Below are 24194 nucleotides of genomic sequence, written 5' to 3' on the forward strand. Positions count from 1 at the left end.
TCAGGTGGATTCATATTGGGATATATATATTAGGGAAAAAATAACATAATATATTGGGGATATATAAGAGATAAAAGATTTTTATATTGTCAAATGTAAAACATGAAACTTAAAATTAAGGAAAAAATATAAAAAAATATTAATAGAAAAATAAATACCTACTATATCTAGTAAAAATAGAGATTTTTTAAATTGAGAAATTATATTGAGTTTATATTAACAAAATATTAAATTATGTAAATTAAAAAAGAATCCAATATATAATTAAATTAAAAATATTGTTTAACATATCACAAATAAAGCTGATATATTAAAAACTAAATGAATCCTAATGCCTCTCGCAATAATATAATAAAAATCATATAATATAAATAGAAACAAATGCTATTAAAAAGAAAAACGCAATCCAATTCTTAAGAGTACAAGGATATAATCGTATCAAATCATATAAACAAATGCCGGTAGTGATAGTTTCTCTGGTTTCCTCTGAATTTTGAGAAAAACATAGAAAGTTATAAGCTGAATTTCTCGGTAAGGGAGAGAGCGGAAGGCGCGAAGGAGAGACGGCAAAAGATTCTTTTTCTTAAGATTAATTTTGACAAAGCTTATGGAAAGTTGATATGTTATCATTTATCATGTTCTTTTTGGTGTGTTTGTTTGTTTAGTTCGGATTAGTAGTATGTATTTATGGTTATTTTTAGTCTGTGTAAATTTGTAATAAAAGTTATTTTTACATTTTTATACGAGTAGATTTTCTGTTTTTATTATATATTTTTATTGAATTTTATTTTTGAACCTCGTTAATTTATTTGTTTTGATATCAATATAATATTTATAAATCTGCAAAAACAAAAGTTGTTAAGCAATTGTAATTAGGGTAATTTTGTGCACAAAATATGCTCAAAATTTCTATGGTATATGAAACAATCACGTTAAGCAATCATGATTAGGGCTAATTTTGTGTACAAAAGTTGCTGAAGATTCCCATGACATACGAAATAGTTCCATCAAAAGGAAAATCAACTTACTAGAGGTAACCATGTTATAAGTGAGAATTAAACTGGGGTGTGATGGATAATAACATTATGTGTTAACCTTCTCAATTAGACCTTATTGACAAAGAATAAAATTGTTAAATAATCAATTTTTTTACGATTCTCTCTTTTCTATCGCTGTTATATCATGATTTTGCTCATTTTGTCTTGAGCTACTTGGCTGCATTTTGTATAACTATATGGTGAATTATTGGTGATCAAGAGTTTGATTTATAAGTTATTGAAACATTTATTACACTTCATTGGTTAAATAATTATTGGAGGCTAATTAGGGAAAAATATTAGATATTTGGGAGTGCCCTTTAGATTCAATGTTTCGTTAAATTGCATGTGATATTGGTGCTTTCAAATACTATAGTTTAAGAATCATAGTTCATATATCCAAGATTCGTTAGTTGTTAGTAAGGTCATCGAGATTCATAAATTCTTCAAAAACGAGTTTGTATTATGTTTTCTATTGGTTCCCCTTTAATTCCCAATTTTGTAACTACTAAAGAATTTATTTGTTCTCATGTTTTGGGGGAAAGACATCTTTTAATAGTTTCATTGAGAATTTCCACAATATATATACAAGATGGAAAATTCAACATGAGTGATATTGGATACTATCTTGTAAATGGGATTTCCATAGTCCTTTTAGTGATGAACTATGGAAGTAGCTCCTCAAATTCAAGATTATTCATAGTAAACATATTGTTAGGTTACAAGGCTTATTTCAACATTATCATATGTTGGTCACCTCAACAAATTTTACGATTACTAGTTCATCCATGCTATAGAGAAGTTAGGAAGCTTGGAAGAAGGTTACCCCATATTTCATGGAATTCTTTAGAATACATAAGGGGTTATAATTTAGTATCCAAGCGATTTAGTAATGGAAGTTACAAGACACTCATCTTCTCATAAAGATAGTATTCTTATTTCAATGATTGGCTAGGAAGGGGCATTTTGTGCCATGTGAACTTTACAATCAATTCAAGAGAGATTGTAAGACATGGTCCTTTCTTTCCCAAGAAAAAGGCCCACTCAAACCATATCAGGTCACATACCAGAATTGTAAGGCCACATCCTTATAAAATATGATCTGAATTGAATAAAAATACTCCTAATGCAATCTAGAGGAATTCCTTTTGGTGTTATATATATTGATTTGGATATACAAGACACAAAAAATTATCAAATTCTTAATACAAAACATCAGTTTAAAAATATTACAATGGACTATGTCCTTAAGTATGGGAACACAAGGTCTCCTACCTTTTGATGATTTTTTTTTTTTAATCTATATCTTGATTTTCTATAGTTTACCTTGAAAGGTTGGGCTTCCTAAGTTTAGCCTCACAAATACATATCATCCACATTATATTATGGGATTATGTATGTTGAATTTAAGCCTTTCATTTTAAATAAAGGTATTCCATTCATGAAAGGATGCAACCGTACTCCAACCCTCAAGCTCAATCCTTCTTAAGGACATTGTTCTTGATGCACAAGTTGTGAGAGTCTGGACAAGAGCTTACCAATGTGATGGTATCGCCACATAGCAAAGCTGGGATGAATTTTTAAATGTTTTGTAAGAAATTGTAAATATTTACATTAGGGAGTATGTTTTGTTTTTATAATATGTTGGAGGAGTTATTTTCTAGTGTAAAAGAAAAATAAAATAATATTTTTTAGTCTCCCTTATTTTGTGGAGAAGGGGAAACGATTCACCCTTTGTGACTCTTGGTTGTCGTGATCGATTTATTTTGGGAAACAATAATAAAAGAGTATTTGGAGGAAGAAGAAAAGCTCTCAAGTGAGGAGAAGATAGGAACTCGTTGTTTCTTTGTGTAACTACAGTCTTGAGGTTTTGCAGACGTCTGTACCTTTAATTTGAGAAAACCGAAGGTATTTCTGTGTGAATGGTGTAATGAACAACAATTTGGGCTTGTAAGTTGTGTGATATTAAATGAATTGAAGCTATGTAGTTACATTGAATCATAACTTGTTGTGAATTGTTGGTAATTCATAATTTTTATTCTTGTGCATTGATATTTGTTTGTTTATGAAAAAACATGTAGCTTGTTGAATCAATTTACATTAAGAATTTGAGCATTGAATCTCCAAATGTTGTGATATGTTCATGTATCTTGGGTATTCTTGTTGAAATGGTCTCAAAACCCATGGAGGAATGTGTCACTTTATTTTGGAGTAGCGAATGTGAGGTATTGAGAGTAAACTAGTGATTTTGAGAACTTGTAGACTATTGAACCGATTCACATTAAAAATATGAACATTGTGGCTTCAATGGTTGTGTGGTTTTTCATGATTCTTTTGTATTTTGTTATAATCATTTCCAAACCACTTGGTGGAACTTTCATTATGTTCTATGTATCAAATGAATGGCTGTTACAATAATTGGATAGTTGTTAAAGCATAACAGAGCACCTTGTTTTGGCGTTCAATCAAAATGCCTCTTTGACTGATTTTCAATTGGCAAATTTGTTATGGTGTTGCAAGCTCGATCAAGAGAGGTGAGGTAAGTCATTGATAGTGTCAAGGGATCTAATTAAGGTTGTGAGAAGTCGATTAGGAAAAGGTTGGGTCGTTTCAACTTCCCCGAAAATCACAATGCAAAATTTTAACGAGCACTATGAAATCATAAGATTTTAACAAGCGATGCAAAACCATTTCATAGTGACTGCACAAACAATTTTCAGGATCGAGTGTTTTGTTTCTAAATGTTTGTTTGGTCTACCCATTGAACCATTTGTTAAATTGAATCGTATGTAATTAGATTCATCAAATAAGGTGAGAGAAAGAGTGGAAGGTGAAAGAAAAATATCCCATGGAATTTATCAAAATAAATCCATATTCTTTAGTTGATTTCATATGATAATGTTTCATGAAATATTGTTGAATTTGACATTAATACAAAGATTTTAGTGCAATAGCCTGTGGATATTGGCATGCGGCGTTAACCGAACTGCATCAAGTGGTATCAGAGCCACATAAACTTTTAGCTTTATAGTTCATAGAGAAAGATACAATAAGCTCTTGGAGGAAGCTGAGTTTACAAAAGATCGACGCAAAATATTTGTTTTCAAAGTAAATTGAATTGAGATTTGTAGATTATGAGGTGTTATGCAAACATAGTGGAGGATGTCTACCTTAAGTAGAACAACTTGACATAGGGAGCAATCAAGAGGAAGAACAGTGTCGATTTAAAGAACAGAAAGGTATGCAAAAGAAAATGGATGAAAACAATAAGAAGAATTTTGCAACAATAGTTGCGTGTTCAATTGAAGATTGAACAAGGAGGTAACAAAATTTTGTTTTCAGTTAATTTTGGGTTAATTGTTGATTACAAGTAGTAGTGACAAACATTTGCAGTTGAATATGATGGCAAGGAACCTTATAGTAGAAAGTGACGAAGAACAAAAAAGTTATCAGAAGAAGAAGGTCAGTAAATTGCATTGAGAATCCAAAAGAGCAGAGAATGCTCAGATGAAGATTCTAGAAGGAGAAGTCAGTAGAAATACTAGGAGAAGACTAGGCATGGAAAAGCTTAATATCGTATTTACAAACAGGTTGGTGGAGTCAGCTTGTTGCAATGGCTTGTGTGCAGTTCACAGTGAGTAGGGAGAATCTCATAGAAGAAGGAGATTTGTGACAACCTAGAGTCATAATAAAGGTTCAGAGAGAAGTCATAATAAATCAAGTTAGGAAAAAATTGATAGAGAAGTAGCTGAAATTAAATTCCGGCTAGAAATTTTGAGAGAATTGATACAGAAAGATGAGGAAAGGATGCTTGGAGAATGTGAGAAAGAGACAATGTACATTTGTACACTAGAACAAGGATCTTTCCTTGAATAGGATGATGATGTTGAAGAAAATATTGATGAGGGACTCATTGGGAGTCTCAAAAATTATTTGGAGAATGGATATTAACATGAAGGAATGTTATCAGAAGCATCAAATGAGGCTAAAATACCTTGTGATTTTGAAACAAAAAATTTGTGTGCGAATGCAAGTTTAGCAAAGAATGGTGGACAATCTTTGGATATTATTAAAAAGGTGAAGAAGAATGGACAGAATTTGAACTATGTTATAAATGGAGAAGTTGAAGAAATTCATGTGCAAAGTATTGAAGCTGAACATGATCAGAAATTGGAGATGAGGAAGGACAAGCAAGAACCTAGTTTTTTTTCTAGAGAAAGATGAAGTGCGTGTAAGGTGTGAAGTTGAACTACAGTTGTTGGAGAAGTTGTTGGAAGAGGATGCAAATGGATAAGATCATTTATGCATGTCTAAGAACATAGATATTTATATTACACCTAAAGAAATCGAGGTAGAATGTAATGAATAATTTCCTTCTCTCAATACAATTTTTGAAATTGAATTTTTAGAAAAGTGGCTAGCAAGAAACATAGAAGATGGAAACCATAGAAAATATTCATATTTGGATGAGAAGAAGGATGATATACAGCAGTTAGAGGACAACAACAGTATGTTTCAGCAAGGAGATAACGATATCTTTGCTAAAGGGTAGCACGAGGAAAGGCATACAAATGTCTTAAACAACTATGGAGGAATGAAAGACAAATTTTCCATGAAGGAAACACAACAACTAGTAGAGGGTAGCAAATATCAACCCCAACAAAGATACAACATATTCAAGGAAGATCGAGGAATGGAGGACTTAGCTTCAACCACCAGGATGTTAGTAAGGGATAACAACGATAAAGTTCAGCAAGGAAGTAGTGATTTGAGCCAGCCCAAGGATAAGCTGGACATCGAGATTGAAGAAGGAAATTGATGTTGAAGAAGCCTCAGTAGAAGAGGTATGCAGTGAAGAAGAGAATGATGGAAAACATATTACGAATGGTAGAGAAAGTTTTCGTCAACAAAGAAGGAGGAAGACTACAACAGGAGAAAATAGTGGAGAAACCAAATGAGGAGGAGAAGGACCAACTACAACATAAAGCTTGGGATTGAGGAAGATTCACTTCAATAGCACATGGTCAAGAGACCATGAATATTTTTTCACCTTTGGAGTCTGATGCAGGTGCATAGCCTAAGCGCAAGTTGTGATAGTCTGGAGAAGAGCTTAACAATGTGATGGGATGGCCACATGGTAATGCTGGGAAGAACTTTTAAATGTTTTGTAACAAATTGTAAATATTTACATTAGGAAGTGAGTTTTGTTTTTAAAATAAGTTGAAGGAGTTATTTTCTAGTGTAAAAGAAGAAAAAATAATAGTGTTCAGTTTCCCTTATTTTCTGGAGAAGGGGAAACAATTCACCTTATGTTACTCTTGGTTGTCATGATCAGTTTATTTTGGAAAACAATAGAAAAGAGTGTGTAGAGAGAGAATAAAAGAAGAGAAGATCTGATGTGAGGAGAAGAGAGAGGGAAAGAAGAAAGGAACTCATTGTTTCTCTATGTAACTATACTTCTAAGGTTTTACATACGCTTGTACCTTCAATCTATGTGAACATAAGGTAAATTGTGTGAATGGTGTAATAAACAGAAATTTGGGCTTGTAAGTTGCGTGATTATTAAATGAATTGAAGCTCTGTAGTTACACTAAATCATTTCTTGTTATTAATTGTTATTAATTCATAATTTTTATTCTTTTACGTTGACATTGTTCCGTTTATGAAAACATGTATCTTATTCAATTGATTTACATTAATAATTTGAGCATTGAAGCTCCGTTCTGATTTGTTCATGTATCTTATGTATTCTCATTGAAATGGTCTCAAAACCCACGGAGGAATGTCTCACTATGTTTGGAGTAGTGAATGTGAGGTATTTATAGCAAACTAGTCATTTTGAGAACCAGTAGCTCGTTGAACCTATCCACATTAAAACCTTAAGCATTGTGACTTCAATTGTTGTGTGGTTGTTCATGATCCTTTTGTATTTTTTTATAATGGTTTCAAAACCCCATGCAGGAACTTTCACTATGTTCTAGCAAAGAAAATCCATGGCTTTTATAGTAATTCAAGTGTCATTACAGTATAACAAAGCACCCTATTTTGGCTTTTAGTCAAAATGCATCTTTCACTAATTTTCGTTTTGAAAATTTGTTGTGGTGTTGCAGGCCTAGTGAATAGAGATGAAGTAAGTCTTTTACAGTGTCAAGAATCCAATCAAGGTAGTGGGAACTCGATTAGGAAAAGGGTCGGGTCATTTCATCTTCCCTGAAAATCGCAATGCATAATTTTAATGGGCACTATGAAATCATTTCGTAGTGACTACACAGACAATTTCTAGGACTGTGCATTCAGTTTCTAAATGTCTAGTTGGCCTACACATTGCACCATTTGTTAAATTGAATCATATGTACTTGGATTCATAAAATGGGGTGAGAAAAAGAGTGGAAGATGAGAGAAAAATCTCTCATGAAATTTATCAAAGTAAATCCATATCCTTGAGTTGACTACATATGTTAATGTTTCATGAAATATTGTTGAATTGTACATTGATACGGAAATGTGTGTGGAATAGCTTGGGGATATTGGCATCCGGTCTAAGCTGGACTGCGTCAATTCTCCTTTACAGAGATGTTGGCTTATTTTTGTTGCATAACATAACTATAATATAAATGTAAAACAAAAAAGAGATCTTCATTATTTTATTGATTTTCAAAGTTAAAGTAAATCCTTTTGAATTGACATCGATGCTATGCAAATACTATAGTATAAGGCCTAACGTAAAGATGTAAAACAGAATTGGAAATGTCATTTTAAAAAATCGATGAAAATCACTCACCAAAGTTGGAGACGAATTGTACGATCTTCTAAGTACATAGTCTTTGATAGAAAGTCAATACCAATAGTTGCCTGCATAAAAAAGGCCATTAAATTCTAAAAAATGATAATTTAAAAACAAAACCAATTAAAAAAACTAATGTACTAGTTAAAATTAGACACTGTTCATACCGATTTTATAAACCAACACAACTTCTTTAATCAATCTTGTGAATCATAAAGAAAAACGCCTTCCATACATATATATACAAAACCTAAAAAGAAACTAACAATTTAATTTAGAATATAAAGGAATCATTTCTTTCATCAATATGCTTTTCTACCATTTTAATTAATAAAATTTTAATATTATATATTATGATTTTAAATTTTAAAATAATACATATATCTATTCAATTTATACAACCATGTCTAAAGTTATCATCCGGAAACGAAACAAAAGATAAATGAAAACATACCATTTCTACAGATAACATCTCGAAATGAAACGAAAGAGAAATGAAAACCTAGCATTTCTACAGACAATAATTTCTTGGTGTAACATATCACCAATATTAAACAATTTCTATGAAAGCAACAAGAATAATGAAGTACTTGTCTAAGAATATGACATATAGTATATGCCTTTTTAGAATGCACATTTTAAGCAACATTATCTTAACATTAAAAGATGGCAGCCTAGCTTTAATGTAGTAATGTAAGACCAGGGTTTCTTAAACCTTTGTTATTAAACAATGAAATTATCTTGCCTTCTGGAATTTGATTCCTATGTGCGAGTAGCATATATTTAAAGCATAGATATTTTGACTTTACTTCATTCATGAATAAATATAATATTTACGGCATTGTTATTTAGGGTTGGCCTTTTTTCCACATACTAATAAACAATTTTAAATTATATATATATATATATATATATATAATTTTAAACTAATATAATATAAAAATTTAACATAATAAGAGTTTAATAAATTTTTACATATTGTTTTTTTTGTGTGACTACTTAAATTATGTTGGGCAGTTATCTACATGGTATTGTGTTGTGCAAGGAATGCAATAACGATCATTATTATTATGACACTTGTGAATAGAAATTTTATTTTTTATTTTTTATTTATTTATTTTTTTAATATTTTTTTTATATCTCACAATTCAATTTAAAACCACCTAAAATTAGTCATCAACCAATTAGAAAAAACAATTTACATTTTAAGAAATTAAAAAATATTTTTTAGTTTTCAAAATATTCATTTTAATATTTTCTCCTTTCAAAACTTCAATAAACTTCATAGAATCAGTTTAAAATTTTCAAAATTAATTGAAAAGAAAAGTATTTTTGACCAAAATCAAAAACAATATAAAGGATGTATAAAAATAGATATTGACTCTCATTTCAAAATAAAACCAAATATATCACTAATTCTTGTTTCCCCTTTATGTAAAGAAAATAATTCTTGACTTTTAAGGATCATATCCAATATAATAAAGAACAACATAGATTATAAGTGAAAAGTTGCATTGATTAAATATTTCGAAGTAAACCTCTATTAAAAATTGAACTTGTCTAGCTAGTGTTTGGCTAGGATAATAAATGTTTAGGCTAAATGGTTGTGTTTAACATGGATTGATAAAGTCTTGATATAGAAAACAGAAACTATATAATTTATGTGGGGAGAGGAACTATGGACAAATATTTTTGAAAAAAATGCAGTGTCATATGCTTTGTGATTGAACTAAGGAAAGTATAGATTGAAGTAAGATTGTAGCCTTGATATAGAAAATAGAAACTATAGATTTATGTGGGGAGAGGGACTATAGACATAATTCTTTTGAGAAAGATGCAGTGTCATATACATTGTGATTGAATTTAAGGAGAGTATAGATTGAAGTAAGATGAGGAGTGGGATTTGGACCTAAATTTTAGAGTAGAACCTTCATATTGAAGTATGAAGCATGCAAGGGAGGTTGCAATGTGTTGAGAAGCATGGAAACTAAGCCAAATAAAGACTTTTGGATGTGTTGATTGACTTTATTGGTAACATGTCATGATGATTAAAGAAGAAGAGATGTGATCTAGTAATTTTAACCATACTTGTGAAATTTTTAGGTGTTGAAAAAGCCATCTCATTGTGCTCTTTTATCACACTTGTAGAGACCACCAAGAAGCATGTTATAAAAATCTAGTAGGACAACCTCAGCACTATCAATTATATCAATGAAAGGAAAAATTAAAAACTATAATAGTACAAATATGACTAACAAGTGTGGAGGAGAATGTGTCCTTCACCTATCCAATATTATATGGCAATGGAAAAAAAGTGTTGTTAGATGGAGCAAGTGAAGAGGGACTTTCATTGAAGATTAATATAATGTATAGCAATGCGTGATTATATCAATGAAATACCAAATTGAAAATATGATAGCACACATATGTCTAACAAGCATGAAGGAGAATGTTTCCCTTACCTGTCCAATATGACATGGAAATGGGAAACAGTGTTGGTGGTTGGAGTTAGTGAAGAGGAATTTTCATTAAAGATTACTATTATGCATAGAAATTTGTGCAAGTTGACTTTATTGGTAGCATGTTTGCATGACTAAAGGGGAAGAAATGTGATCTAGTAACTTTAACCATCATTGTGAAATTTTTAGGGACAAAAATGTCATTTTATTGTACTCTTTTGTCACACTAATAGATCCGCATGTTATAACATTCTGGTAGGTTAATTTCATCACAATCAATTGTGTGGATGAAAGGCCAAATTAAAAATGTGATAATACACATATGACTAATAGGTGTGAAGGAGAATTCCTTCTTCATTTATCCAACATGATATGCGAATGGAAAAAGGTGGTGGTGGTTGGAGTGAGTGAAGAGGGATTTTCCATGAAGATTAATATAATGCATAGCAATTAGAGGGCTAGCAACGGATTAAAGGAGCTACAATTTTGGAATTCAAGTTCATTTGATTGGTCCTTGAAAGTGAGTTCTTTAATTACCTGCTAGCCTATAAGGTGTGAATTTGTTAACGAAATTCCCATAAAAAAATGATAACAAATTTTTTTTTGCCTACTATGGCCAATGGGACCTCACATATGTGTAGTGGAACAACAATGGTTATGAGAGTATTGGAAGCATGATGCAGTGGAAGTTACACTTTCTTATCTTTATACTTTTACCACGTGATTTGCAACTTCATTTGGCTCCTTAGCATCAGGGGCTTAATGGAAAACACATCATATGAGTATGGTTGGGAACAAAGGGTTAATGACAGAGGCTCTTAAGTTGAAATCCTTGTATTTCAACAAGTTTATGTTATAATGAAATTTCTCAGAATCTATCTTTTCCCTTAAATCTCGGGTCGGCGAAACTTTTAGCAGCATGACTCTTCCCTAGGAACAAAGTTTCTGTTATAATGGAATTTCTTGGAATCTTTATTTTCCCTTAAATCCGGGGTCTGGGAGACTTTGAGCAGCATGACTCTTCCCTAGGAACAAAGATATCTAGATCTGAGTCATCCTTTCAGTACTGGAAATATATAGGGTTTGGAACCAAATGAGGCAATATCCAAATGCACACAACCTAGATTCCCTTAAGCGCTTACATTTAAATTTTTTTATAAAATATAAAATCATGCCTCGACCATTGCATTCCGTAAGGGGCTCCCACAATGGAGATGACCTAGATGTATATGGGGTTTTGATGCCTTTTAACAATAGTACTTATGTTGCGAGCCCAAACCTCCTCCAATCTGCATGCCCATTCAATACGGTGATCGAAGAATTTTGCAATTGGCTCTTTTAATGAATAAACGAATGTCGAATCCACACCTTACTGGGTCCTACACCAGTTCGAGGCCTTAATTCTTTGTGAAAGTTCCGAAATTAGTTGGATGTCAAATTTTTTCGACTAACGAACTTTGCAAAAAAAAATTCCTAGCTTCGTTTATCAATGGATTTATCTATAGAACTTGAATCCATTCCCACTCTCCAATTTAGAACAACTTCTTTCCTCCATGAAATGACAAAACTTTTTGCACAAGGCCTTTGAGTTAATCTGTGACTGATTAAGGGAATCAACACTTCATTCCAAATCAAATTCAAACCATCCTGAATATAAATATTTATCAGTACAATTGACTTAGGCCTAGCACCTTTGAAAAATTTCAAAATGAAAATAGATTACTAAAAGAACATTTCAAAGATTAGGATGGTACACTCAAAAGGACTTTCCCCCTGTTCTCGCTTGCGTGCCTACAAGGTCTACAAGTTTCATGTTTATATTTAGATAAGAAAAGAAATACCTAGTAGCATAATGGGGAGTTTTCTTTCCAGCAATGCCTCTCCCAAAATTACATCTGGGTGTTTCGAGAAGCCATCTACTAAAAAATTAGGTGCTTTTTTCCATAAAGGACACATAAGCATTACAAGAGAAATAGATAGTGTAGTTTTCCTATAAACATAACAACCAGGTATTCCACAGGAAGTATCTACATGGTCCTCCCCTTTTGGGAAACAAGAAAACAAAATAACAAAACAAATTTGATCGGGATGCTTCTCCACCAGACTCCTCAGACCAAAAAATTTCATAGACTCCTCTCCATGAGTTTTGAAATTGTTTTCCATGTTTCTAGATTGTTTTATAATTCATCCAAATTGCATCTTCAGTTGGAAGACTCTTCCATTTGACCAAATACTCATAGTAGTCTTTCTTTCTAGCTATCTTGGAAACCTTTTGATTAGGATATCTTCTAATTGTAGCTTTGAGTTGTAGGAAGGTGGTCCTGCCACTAAATATTCTCTTGCCCATCCTCCTCCTCATCTTCAGGTGCTCTATAGGGGTACATATTTTCCACATTAAAGATGGGAGAAATCTATATGTAAATGGATAACTCAAATTCATATGCCTTTGTTGAGAACTTTCGTAAAATTTTACAAGGAACAATATTCTTTTATTTCATCTTATTGTACTCATGCTTTGGAATTATCTCTTTTCTTAGATGAGCTAATGCCATATACCCAACTTCAAAAATTACTTCTCTTTTCTTGAGATTTTCCCTTTGCATGTACTTTTGTTTGTTTTCTAAAAGATATCCCTTAACTTGTTCATGCAGATTTTGCATAGTTGTAGCGAATTCCTCTACATCAATGCTTCTCAACTCCTCTTTCCTGAAGTTTATAAGTTCAGAAATGCCTCTAGGGTTAATGCCATACACAATTTTATATGGGCTTTTTCATGTGCTCCTATTAAGAGAATCATTATAGGAAAGTATAGCCCATTGGGGAACATGGTTCCACTAATGTTTGTGTTTGTTTACCAAAATCCCCATCCAATTTCCTAAACTTCTATTGACTACTTTGGTTTATCCATCTGTTTGAGGATGATAAGTTTAGTTATATAAAAAAAATAAAATCCCAGGCTTCTTTCATAATGTCCTCCAAAAGTGCCCAATAAATTTTATGTCTCGACCTCAGACTATGCTCCTAGGTATCCCATGCAGTCTCACGATTTCAACAAAAAAATAAATTTATGAAGTGTGTAGCATCACTTGTTTTTTAACATGGTATAAAATGTGTTATGTTTTATTATTTGTCCACCACTAGAAAAGTCGAATCATTCTTCCTCTGAGTTCTAAACAAACCCAAAACAAAATCCATACTGATAGCCTCCCACGGTTTGTTTGGTATGACAAGTAGCAGATATAAACCAGGATTTTGCTATTTTCCATTGTCATATTGACAGATTGTACAGGTCCACAAATTTCTTGACATAAATCCTCATATTTGGCTAATAATAAAGGGAGCTTAGTCTAGCTTATGTTTTATCACGACCAAAGAGACCATCAAGTCCTCGATAGTGTGTTTCTTTCAACAAGTTACCTCTCATCGAGCCCTTTGGGATGCATAATCAGCTTCCCTTGAACAATGGTCCCTCTCGAACCATATACTTGATCCAACATGTTCTATATCTCACCAATGGGTTCTCACTTTCTTCACAGTCTTCTCTAAATTATGGGTCCTCCTTGTAGATTGATTTGAGATATTCAAATCCCAAAGTGCCCACTTGGAATTCTTGCAAAATCAAATAGCTCTTGCTCAAAGCATTTGAAACCTTGCGAGTATTCCTGCTGATATCTTTAAGAAAAAAAATAAAAAATTTCATGAAATCAACCCATTTGGCATGCTTCTAATTTAGTTTATCCTGCTTAGTTATGAAATAAAAAGTGTGATTGCTAGTATATAAAATAAATTTCATAGGCATGGGATAATGCCTCCATTTTTTTAAGGCTTGTATCACTACATAAAACTATGTATCATCATTAGAGTACATCTATATGGCTTCATTCAACTTCTTGATCAAATAAGCAACATGCTTTTATTCTTCACTAAGAAAACCACCAATGGCCATTCCACTTGCATCACACTTAACTAGGAAAGGTTTTTGAAAATCAAGCAGAGTTAAAACCGATTACTCTGGTATCTTATCTTTCAATAGTTCAAATGATTCATTAGTTGTAGAAGTCCATTTAAATGGTTGTTGTCCCTATTTTATGGTCTCAATTATGGTGCACATATTTGGCTAAATTTTCTAATAAATTTCCTATAAAAGCTATCCAACCCATGAAAACTTCTTAGCTCATGAATATTCCTTGATGTAGGCCATTCCTTGACAACTTTCACCTTTTCTGGGTCCATATTTAGTTATTCTAGAGATATTATAAAACCCAAGTGGGTAAGCTCTATCTTCATGAAGGAAAATTTATTCAAGTTTATCAAGAGTTTCTCTTGCTTCACCCTCTTCAACACCAACTTCAAGAACCTCAAATGTTCTTCCTTAGTTTTACTAAATACAAGAATATCATCCAAATATACAATTACAAAATTTTCAATAAAATCCTTAAGTACTTCATTCATCGGTCTCATGAATGTATTAGGTGCATCGATGAAGCCAAAAGGAATAACCAACCATTCATATAAACCATCACTAGTATTAAAGGTAGTCTTTCATTCATCACCCTCTCTCATCCTAATCTAGTGATATCTACTTTTCAAATCTATTTTAGAAAACAAATTTTCACCACTCAAACAATCCATTAGATCATCCATACAAGGTAAAGGAAATATGCACCTTATTGTTTTCCTGTTTATTGTTCTCGAGTCTATACACATTCTCCAACCTCCATCTTTCTTTAGACTCAATATTGTTGGTATAGCACAAAGAATTAAGTATTATTAGATTAATCGCTTATTTAGTAGCTCTTCGACTTGCTTTGATGATTTCCTTGTTCTCCTTAGGGGTCACCCTATAGGCTACATTATTTGGTAAACTTGCACCTAGAATCATAGATGTGCAGTGACTGGTGGTCCTTAGAGGTGGTAAGGCATTTGGTAGCTCATCCATATTGACATCAGGAAACTCATTGATCCGGATTTAAACAGGAACACAACAAATTACAGAGATAACAATAAACACGAAGATGCAATGGATATAATACTTCATTTCATTAATGTAAAATAATGAAATAGCTTACAAACAAAAATGGAAATAAACCAGCTAGGGCTCCGGTAGCTTATCTCTAAGAAGAGATGTGGCGGCTACATGCCTCTAAACTGTGTTACAATGAGGCTCGAAGGCCTATTTATTGTTGAGAAACAATGGAAAACCCTTAACATCCCAAAACCTAACCCTAGAAGATGAAACGCCAAATTGTGGGCCCCGTTTTGGGTAGTTTGGTACATCAACTTCTCGGGGTCGTAACTTTGGCACCCGATCTTCGTTTTACACGTATAATAGCTCGTTAAAAAGATCTATCTGAGCACTACAAATTTCAGAAGAGTAGCATTCGTCCTTGGACCAATGTTGCTCCCAGATTTCCAAAAAAACGTCGTTTAGGGCCTCATAGCGGCTCTCGAAGTTCAGGACCCGAAAAACTGCTAGAAATAGTAAATTGTGCTACAATTAAGGAAACTGAAAAACTAAAAGAGACAGTTGTGGGGGTCCAAGTGGGGTAGGTGGGTGGCCACCAACATCCACCTGGATCATTCCCCAACCCCTTAGGAATCAATGGTCCCCATTGCATTGAGTTCCTCCATCTGCTGAGCTTGGTCCCTGGTGAGCTGCTCTGCAATATCTTATGTGTCTAGTAATGGTGGGAAGCATGGTCAAGGGCATTCCACATTGAACACTCGGTGCAAGAGAAGGAATGGAGGAATTTTGTGTTCCAAAGCATTGTTTCCCACAGCGTTGGTAATGCTGTAAGGACCATGTCAGAGTGGTCTAAGCTTCTGATGGGCTCTTGTCAGGCGCTCTTTCTGCAGATGCAACCAGACTTTGTCGCCCACCTGAAACTTGTGTGGTACCCCTGTGGGTGAGGAGAAGTTGTTCCTGTGTTCTGTCATGACCGTATCCCTTTATTGTTGCTGCTGCGTGGAGGAACCCTTCGCGGGGGTCATGGATGTGGCTACAATATTCCCCTTACTTTGGGAGCGAACCAAACAGAAAATGAATTTCCTAGTCTGGGAGACGATTTTGTTGCATTTCTTAGCAGAGATCAAAGAGGTGGCGATAGGTGGGGCTACCTCCGGTATCCTGTATAATGAATTACCCAAAGAAATAATAACAGCACAAGGCCTTAACTCATACACAGCATGTCGCTTCCACAAGTATGGCTAGCCAAATAGTACATCACAAACATCTAGCGGTGCATCATCACACAATACCTCGTCGGTGAATGGTTTGATGCTATATGGAAGGCGAAAATTCTGGCAAACTCGAAGATCTCGTCCTTAGTGAAGCCACCCAACACTGTATGGCTACTGGTGTGGTGTAGTCGGTAGGCCCAACCACTTCACGACCTTTGCTGAAATGAGATTCTTTGGCTGCCACTGTCAACAATGAATTGTGGCGACAAACCCTTCACCCACATTTGTGAGTGGAAAAGACGCTCCTCCTCCTCTGGGTCTTCGGGCTCGCTCTTCTTGATCTTGGTGGTGGCAACAGTGATGCTAGGCTCCGCAGCAATGATCTGCTTCCCTTTGCCATTCCCCTTGTCGGGTTCTGACTTAGGGTTGGAACATGCATCTGATTCTGAAGCTTTCAACTCAGCCACCAGCGACTGCTTGGTCCTACACTCACTTGTGTTGTGAGTGGGGCTCTTGTGGAACTCACACCGCTTTCTTATGTCCTTCTTCGACTTCGTGGTGTTGCTCCTTTCTTGCGGCTTCAACGGGTTGTCTTGGGTCACCCCGCCTTGGCTTTTTCCTTTGCTCATCGGCTTTGCAGATCCAAAGTCTTGATTCTTCTGTTTAAACTTCTACTCTATTTTAACAGCGTATCAGTACGCCATGCTAAGCGAAGAGATATTCAGGAACTCCATATCTTCCTGGATGTACCTGTGTAGGCAGCCACGGTATTTGAGTACCAAATGTAGCTCAGAATCCTTGATACCCAACTGTGTGCGAAGGGTATGAAAAATGTTTGTGAACTCTGGCACATCTTTGTCCGTTCCCTGCCGCAGCGTGGTCCACTTTATGTATTTGTCCTCATAGCTTTTGACAAGGCAGTATTGCTCCTTGACGGCATCCCGGAATGAATTCCAAGTGTGTGGGACTGAAAATAGTGAGCCTGTATTTTCATCCTTCTGCTCGGAGTAGGTTTCCGACTAGTCCTTGACGTAGGGGGATACTTTGAGAAGAGCGAAAATAATATTTTCTCGACTGGAAATATCATGAACAGAAAAATACCCTTCTAGCAGATTTAACCATTTATCTATGGCATCTGCGTCTATTTGACCCTTGAAGATGGGGATTTCAAAACTAACTTGTACCTTAAAGGGTGTGGCGTTTCCAGAGTAGATACTAGAAACTGATGCGTTGCCTCTGGGTAGCTGAAGGATCTGGGCAAAGATGTCCATCATCGCGTTCCTTTGTCGCTCGAGGGCTTCTTCGAGCAAGATTTTGATAGGATGCCCTGCCCCCTCATCTTCCTTTTCATCCACCATGGGAGTCCGTCAGGATTTTCGAGGCTGGTCTTGCAAAGGTTCGACTAGTTCAAGCCCTAACTCATTATATCCCGACCTCGTTTGGGACATGCAAAGAAAAATAGAGAAAAAAGCAGACTGCTTTGATACCACTAATCCAGATTTAAACAAGAATGTAAAAAATTACAAAGATAACCATAAACACAAAGATGCAGCAGAAATAATACTTCATTTCATTAATGTAAAGTAATAAAATATGCTTACAAACAGAAATGGAAATAAACTAGCTAGGCCGATGGTAGCTTATCTTTGAGAAGAGATGTGGCAGCTACATGCCTCTGGCACCCGATCTTCGTTTGACGTGTACAATAGCTCGTTAGAAAGATCTATCCGAGCACTACAATTTTGGGAAGAGCAACATCAATCCATGGACCCATGTTGCTCCCGGATTTCCCAAAAAACATCGTTTAGGGCCTCAAAACGGCTCCAGAAGTTCAATACCCAAAAAATTGCTAAAAATAGTAAATTGTGCTACAATTAAGGAAACTGAAAAAATGAAAGAGACAGTTGTGGGGGTCCAATTGGGATAGGTCAGTGGCCACCAACATCCACCTGGATCCTTGATCTAATAATTATTGAATTTCAAAAAGCAATACACTCAAGTTTGTATTTGTAAAAACAACTCTAGGATTTGCTATAAAAGAAAATTGTACCTCTTCTTTCTTCTTGACTTCTTGCAATATTTCTTTTTTCTGCTCATCATTAATGCAATTGGGCATGCTTCACCTTTGACTCCCTACCCTTTTAGATGTAGCAACACTTTTTTGCAGTTGTCTATTTCAAAGGTATACATATTTCTCCTCCCATCATGAACAACTCCGCTATCATATTTCTACGATATCCCCAACAAGATAAGACAAACATCCATGGGCATGATGTCACACAATAATTCATCATTGTAACTATCAATCTAGAATTCGACTCTACTTTGTTCACTTACCAAAATAAAATGTCCTTTCTACAACCAGGACACTCGGTATGGGGTAGGATGTGCCATCCTTTGCAATCTTAGCTTCTCCACCATCTTTATAGAGACCATATTGTCCTTGCTACCATCGCCAATGACCATTTTGCAACATTTCCCTTTTGACTCACACATTGTCCTAAATAAAATTTTACTTTAAGGTGGTTCATGGGATTCCTTCTCAACTTAAACTAATATTCTCTTCAACATTAGTGACTCACCCATCTCAATAGTATATTCTTTTAAATTTGTCTTTGTTGTTTTATCTTTAGTTTTCACAATATGTGCTCCACTTTGATTTGATAACTTGTTCTCAGGATAGTCCCATGACATACGTCGTGTTTTCCCACATATGTAGTACCTAATTTCGCTTCCTCTACCTCAGCCTCTTGACAAAAATATTATGTCCCCCATTTCTCCTCCTCTAGGAGATTGCCTATTAGAGCTCCCTATGTATTCTCTTGGAGCTTGGAATTTTCCTCTTTTGCAAAGTTTGTTTTCTCTAGTTGGACTCTTTCCACTACACCTTTGGCTTTGCTTTCTAGCCAACTTCTCTTCTACTCTTAATGTTCCCTAACAAACATCCTCCACTATATTCAAGGGAAAGGTATTATTTTCATCATGGATCTCATAACACAAACCATTTATGTATCTGACCACATTCTCAACATCTTCATTTTCATGGCCTGCTCTAATGTGTAAGATACCTCTTTGAAAGTACCTTATATTTCCCAACAAATGATTGAGCCTTTAATGAAGTTTTATGCAAAATATTTCTTCAAACATTTTGTTGGCATATTGTTGTGGGTACAATTTTTATTTGTCTCATGCATCAGCATAAAGTGACATAGATATAATTCCAAATGTCAAGCCAATTACGAAAATATTACCTCATATTCAGAAATAATTGATACACAATGATGGTAAGGATGAACATAATTGATTTAATGTTAATAAACATTAAACAACATCAATATTTACTGAGTTATAACCCAGAGATAATACATTAGCCTTATAGAGGCTCACAACCACACCATTACAAGAAAAATAACAAAGCAAGATTCAAGAAAAAGGGGACTGGGCTCTTCGCTATTTAGGATGTTCTTTCATCCACAATTAGCTTCAGCCTATAGGAAGATACACGAAGCCATTCTCTAGTGCATACTCAACATGAGATAAGTAGCATACATAATTTTATAATTTCGACCTCTAATGTCATACTATTATCAGCCCTTTCTAGCATATAGATCCAATCTTGAGTGAGTGACACGACCAATAAGATAGTGTAACTCAACCCCCATACAAAGATATGATGCAATAGGAAAATACCACCAATAGATGATATTGGAAGCATGTCCCTTTATCTAACACTTCGTCTAGCAATCAATGGAGGTAACTTGGCCCCCAACTCCTTTCAGTTTGGTCCCATGAATATCAGTATTTGTCTCAACCACTAAAGAATATGACCAACATGGAGGAAAAAGAGAAGTCGTCCTTATTAGCTTAAGTTAAACTTAGCCACACAACCAACATAGAAATATGGAAACATTGAGCCAACAAATGATAACTCATCTAGCAAGTTAAGAAGGAAACACATCCTTCTCCACAAAGAAATTCGCCCCATAAATATGCTCAAGTATGAGAACTTCAACCCTCGAAAATTTGGATTTTATTTGGCCTTCAAACTCCAGAAAATATTTCCTGCCAAAATATATAAGGAAAACCCAATATTATAAGATAAAATCAATTGATAAAACCTTGTACCTCCATTATCTTCTACAAATCTTCTTCTCCTTGTTAGTGGAATTGTGAAATCTGAGTGATTTCACTCTCATGAACCAACTAAAGTGTATAGTTTCAACTCCGAAGCTAACAATGACAACTAGGATTTCTCAAACCCTAAGTGTATCTCCAAAAACTCTCCAAGAGCTCGTTTTCTCAAAATGAAAGTGATAGAATGAGGAAAGACTTCTCACTTTTTCCCTTTTATAATTTACTGGTCGCTTTTGTTGCCATTTTACCTTTTTTATTTTATAAAGTCACTTTAGAAACTTTTCACTTTATAAAATGAAGTGACTTTTTATTAGCCTAGGTTATGTCCCCATTTTCACCCCTTAAGCACATATAATGTTTTTCCTAGGCAAATCATGTTCCCTTATCAAAACTTTCCCCGCCATAGCCTACCAGAAAATTATTAGATTAGTAGAACCCCATCTTATGTCTTTTAAGTAGTTCGGGACATTACAAAACTCCCCAACGAAGATTGCATGTCATCAGGAAACTTTAGTTCTAGATGATTGAGCACTTGTTCACCCTCCCAAGTGGCATCCTCAACAAGTAAATCTTTCCACCTCATCAACTACTGCTTCATAGTTATATTCCTCAACTTTCACTCCCTTTTCTATAAAATCTCCTATGGGACTACAATTGGCTCTCCTTCCTCGTATAATGAAGGGAGCACAGTAGAGATGAGTATATGCTTCCTCAAGGCCCTTTTGAGGCATGAAACATGGAAGACATTGTGGATTTTACATCCTCCAGGAAGCTCAATCTCACAAGCCACTTCCCCAACTCATCTCATGATCTTATATGGCCCATAAAACCTGGGTTTCACTATTTTTCCCCCTCTTTTGAGTGACGGCTACCTGTGGGGCTGATGTCAGAGGAATACCATGTATCCCATATCAAATTTTTGATCTATCCTATGCCTGTCTACATACACCTTTTTCTCATTTTCAGTCATCTGCAAGTTATCCTTGAGGACTCGTAAGATATCTTGGCTCTCGTGAATCTAGTCTTTAGCCAAAGGAGCATGACTATCCCCAAATATTTCATCTGCAAATGTTGGGGCACCATATCCATATAGCACTTTGAAGGGTCTCATACTAACGAACATGTGGAAAGTGGTGTTGTAGCATTGCTCCCCCATATGCAACCACTTTACCCATGCCTTCTGTTGGCCATATACATAGGTTCAAAGATATCCCTCCAACCATTTTTTGACTATATCTATTTGTCTATTAGTCTGTGGGTGGTAGCTAGTGCTCGGTGTAATCTCAGTACCCACAAGTCTGAATAATTCCTTCCAGAAGCCACCCATAAATCTATTGTCTCTATTGCTCACAATGGCCTTTGGCAATCCATGCAATCGAAAGACCTCCTTGAAGAACAACTCAGCCACCTGTGTTGTTGAATATTTGTATGGTATGCAAAGGAAGTACACGAACTTCATAAGTCTTTCCACCACTACATATATGCAGTCTTTAACTTGCACTCGAGTTAACCTAGTGATAAATTCCATGGAGATGCTCTCCCATTTCTGCTCAAGGATAGGGAGTGGTTATAGCAACCGTATTGAATGAGTATGTTCTGTTTTATTTTGGTGGAAAATGTTGAATTCCTTCACAAGTATCAACACATCCATCTTGAGCCCCTTTCAAGTGAACCTGTCCTTGATTTTCTTGTAGGTTTTTAAGTACCCTCGGTATCCTATCAAAGGTGAGTTATGAGCTACTTGCAAATCTTCTCCTTCAATTATGATTCTAGTGCGAGATAGACCAAGTTCTTGTACTAAATGACATCATCCAAGGCCCAATACATGTCATCCAGTATCAATCCTTCCAACATTTCACAAGCGAAATTGTCTTTGGATTACTATACAAGCAACAACAACTTCCAATCATCTGTTATCTCCACGAGTGAGAGAGTGGGTGGCATCCTCGAGAGGGCATCTATTATTGCATTTCTTTTTCCCTTGACATACTCGATTTTGAATTCATATGCTTTCAATATTTTGATGCACTTTTCCTTCCTGTCACTTGGTTCCTTCTACTTAATGAGGAATCTCATACTATTATGATATGTGTTTACCTTGAACTTGTTCCCCAAGAGATATTGTTTGAACTTGGCTAATGCATGCATGATGGCCAACATCTCTTTGTCATAAATTGAATAATGTGACTCATTATATTTGAGCTTGTGACTCTTAAATGCTATGGGTTGATGATCTTGCATCAGTATTTCTCCTATTCCTATCCCAAAAGTGTCACATTCTAGCACAAATGGTTGGGTGAAATCTGGTAATGCAAGCACGAGGCATGAACTCATCACCTAATTCATCTTCTCAAAGGTTTCGTGTGCTTTATCATTCCAAATGAAAGCCCCCTTTTTGGTGAGGCTTGCAAGATGCGTTGGTATCTGTGAGAACCCCTTAACAAATTTTGTGTAGTATGTGCAGAGGCTAAGGAAGCCTCTTTCATTTCAGTTACATTTTTTGAGGTAGGGCATTCGATGCATGCTGGAAACTTCTTATGATGGACCTAAACCCCATCATTCCCAATTACATGCCTTAAGTAAAGCATATTTTTCATGTCAAACTCACACTCAGACTCTTTTACATATAGTTCATGTTCTTCGAGAATCACCAATACTTCATCCAAGTGCACTAGATGGTCCTCCCATGTCTTGTTGTAGAAAAGTATATCATCAAAGAAAACCAACAAGTACTTTTGTAACGGTTTATTGAACATGTGGTTCATGCATGACTAGAAAGTAGTAGGTGCATTAGTTAGCCCAAATGGCATAACCAACAACTCATAGTGCCCATCATGGCACCTAAAAATTGTCTTTGAGATGCCCTGCTCCCAAACTCGAATCTACTATTAGTCTGAACAAATAACTATTCTTGAAAAATAATTGGCTTCCCTCAGTTCATCCACCAACTCGTCTATCCTAGGGATAGGATGTCGTCTTTTCATTATCATCTTATTAAGATCTCGGTAGTCAGTGCACACCTGCAACATACCATCCTCTTCTTCTCCATCAGAACTAAAGCAACAAAAGGACTACAACTAGGTTGAATGTGACCTAACCTCAACAAATCCTTGATGGTCTTCTCAATTTCATCTTTTCAAACATTGGGATGTCAATAAGGGATGGTAACAACAACCTGCACTCCTCCTTCCAACTCTATAACATGTTCAAAGCCTTCGTTTGGTGATCTACCTAGAGGAATGTCAAAAAACGCCCTTTGGTGTTTATAGAGAAATACCTGAATGTCATCTGGATGTTGTCATGGTTGATCTGATTATTTGTTATTTGTAATGAAGCACTCTATTTCCCACTCAATGTCACCTCATCTCAAAACTACTTCCATGTTGTTAAATGACACTATCATCAGTGGATACTAATGCATGGCCCTCAAAACTACCTTCCTGTCATCCACTGAATCTTTAAACTCCATCTCCATGCTCTGTTGATATGTAGTATACCTCTTGATGTAATAGAGCCACTCAACTCTAAGCACCACATTGGTGTTCGGTGAATCCACCACGAAGAAGTCATCTGTCATTATATAATTCCCCATGGTTAGCT

General features: G+C 35.1%; 1 protein-coding gene across 1 annotated transcript in view; it reads right to left on the reverse strand.

Moving 5' to 3' along the window:
• Positions 1-24194, reverse strand: part of LOC149155691 (ras-related protein RABH1e-like) — a 224987-nt gene that overhangs the window by 186130 nt on the left and 14663 nt on the right. The window contains exon 2 of the mRNA XM_089441074.1: positions 7819-7889. Within this exon, the coding sequence (XP_089297200.1) occupies positions 7819-7889 (71 nt within the window). The remainder of the gene's footprint in view (positions 1-7818; positions 7890-24194) is intronic.

Source organism: Pinus tabuliformis, chromosome 9 (assembly GCF_031772625.1).
Source record: "Pinus tabuliformis cultivar Carrire ecotype Pingquan chromosome 9, CPIR1, whole genome shotgun sequence".
In the NCBI taxonomy this organism is placed as follows: domain Eukaryota; kingdom Viridiplantae; phylum Streptophyta; class Pinopsida; order Pinales; family Pinaceae; genus Pinus; species Pinus tabuliformis.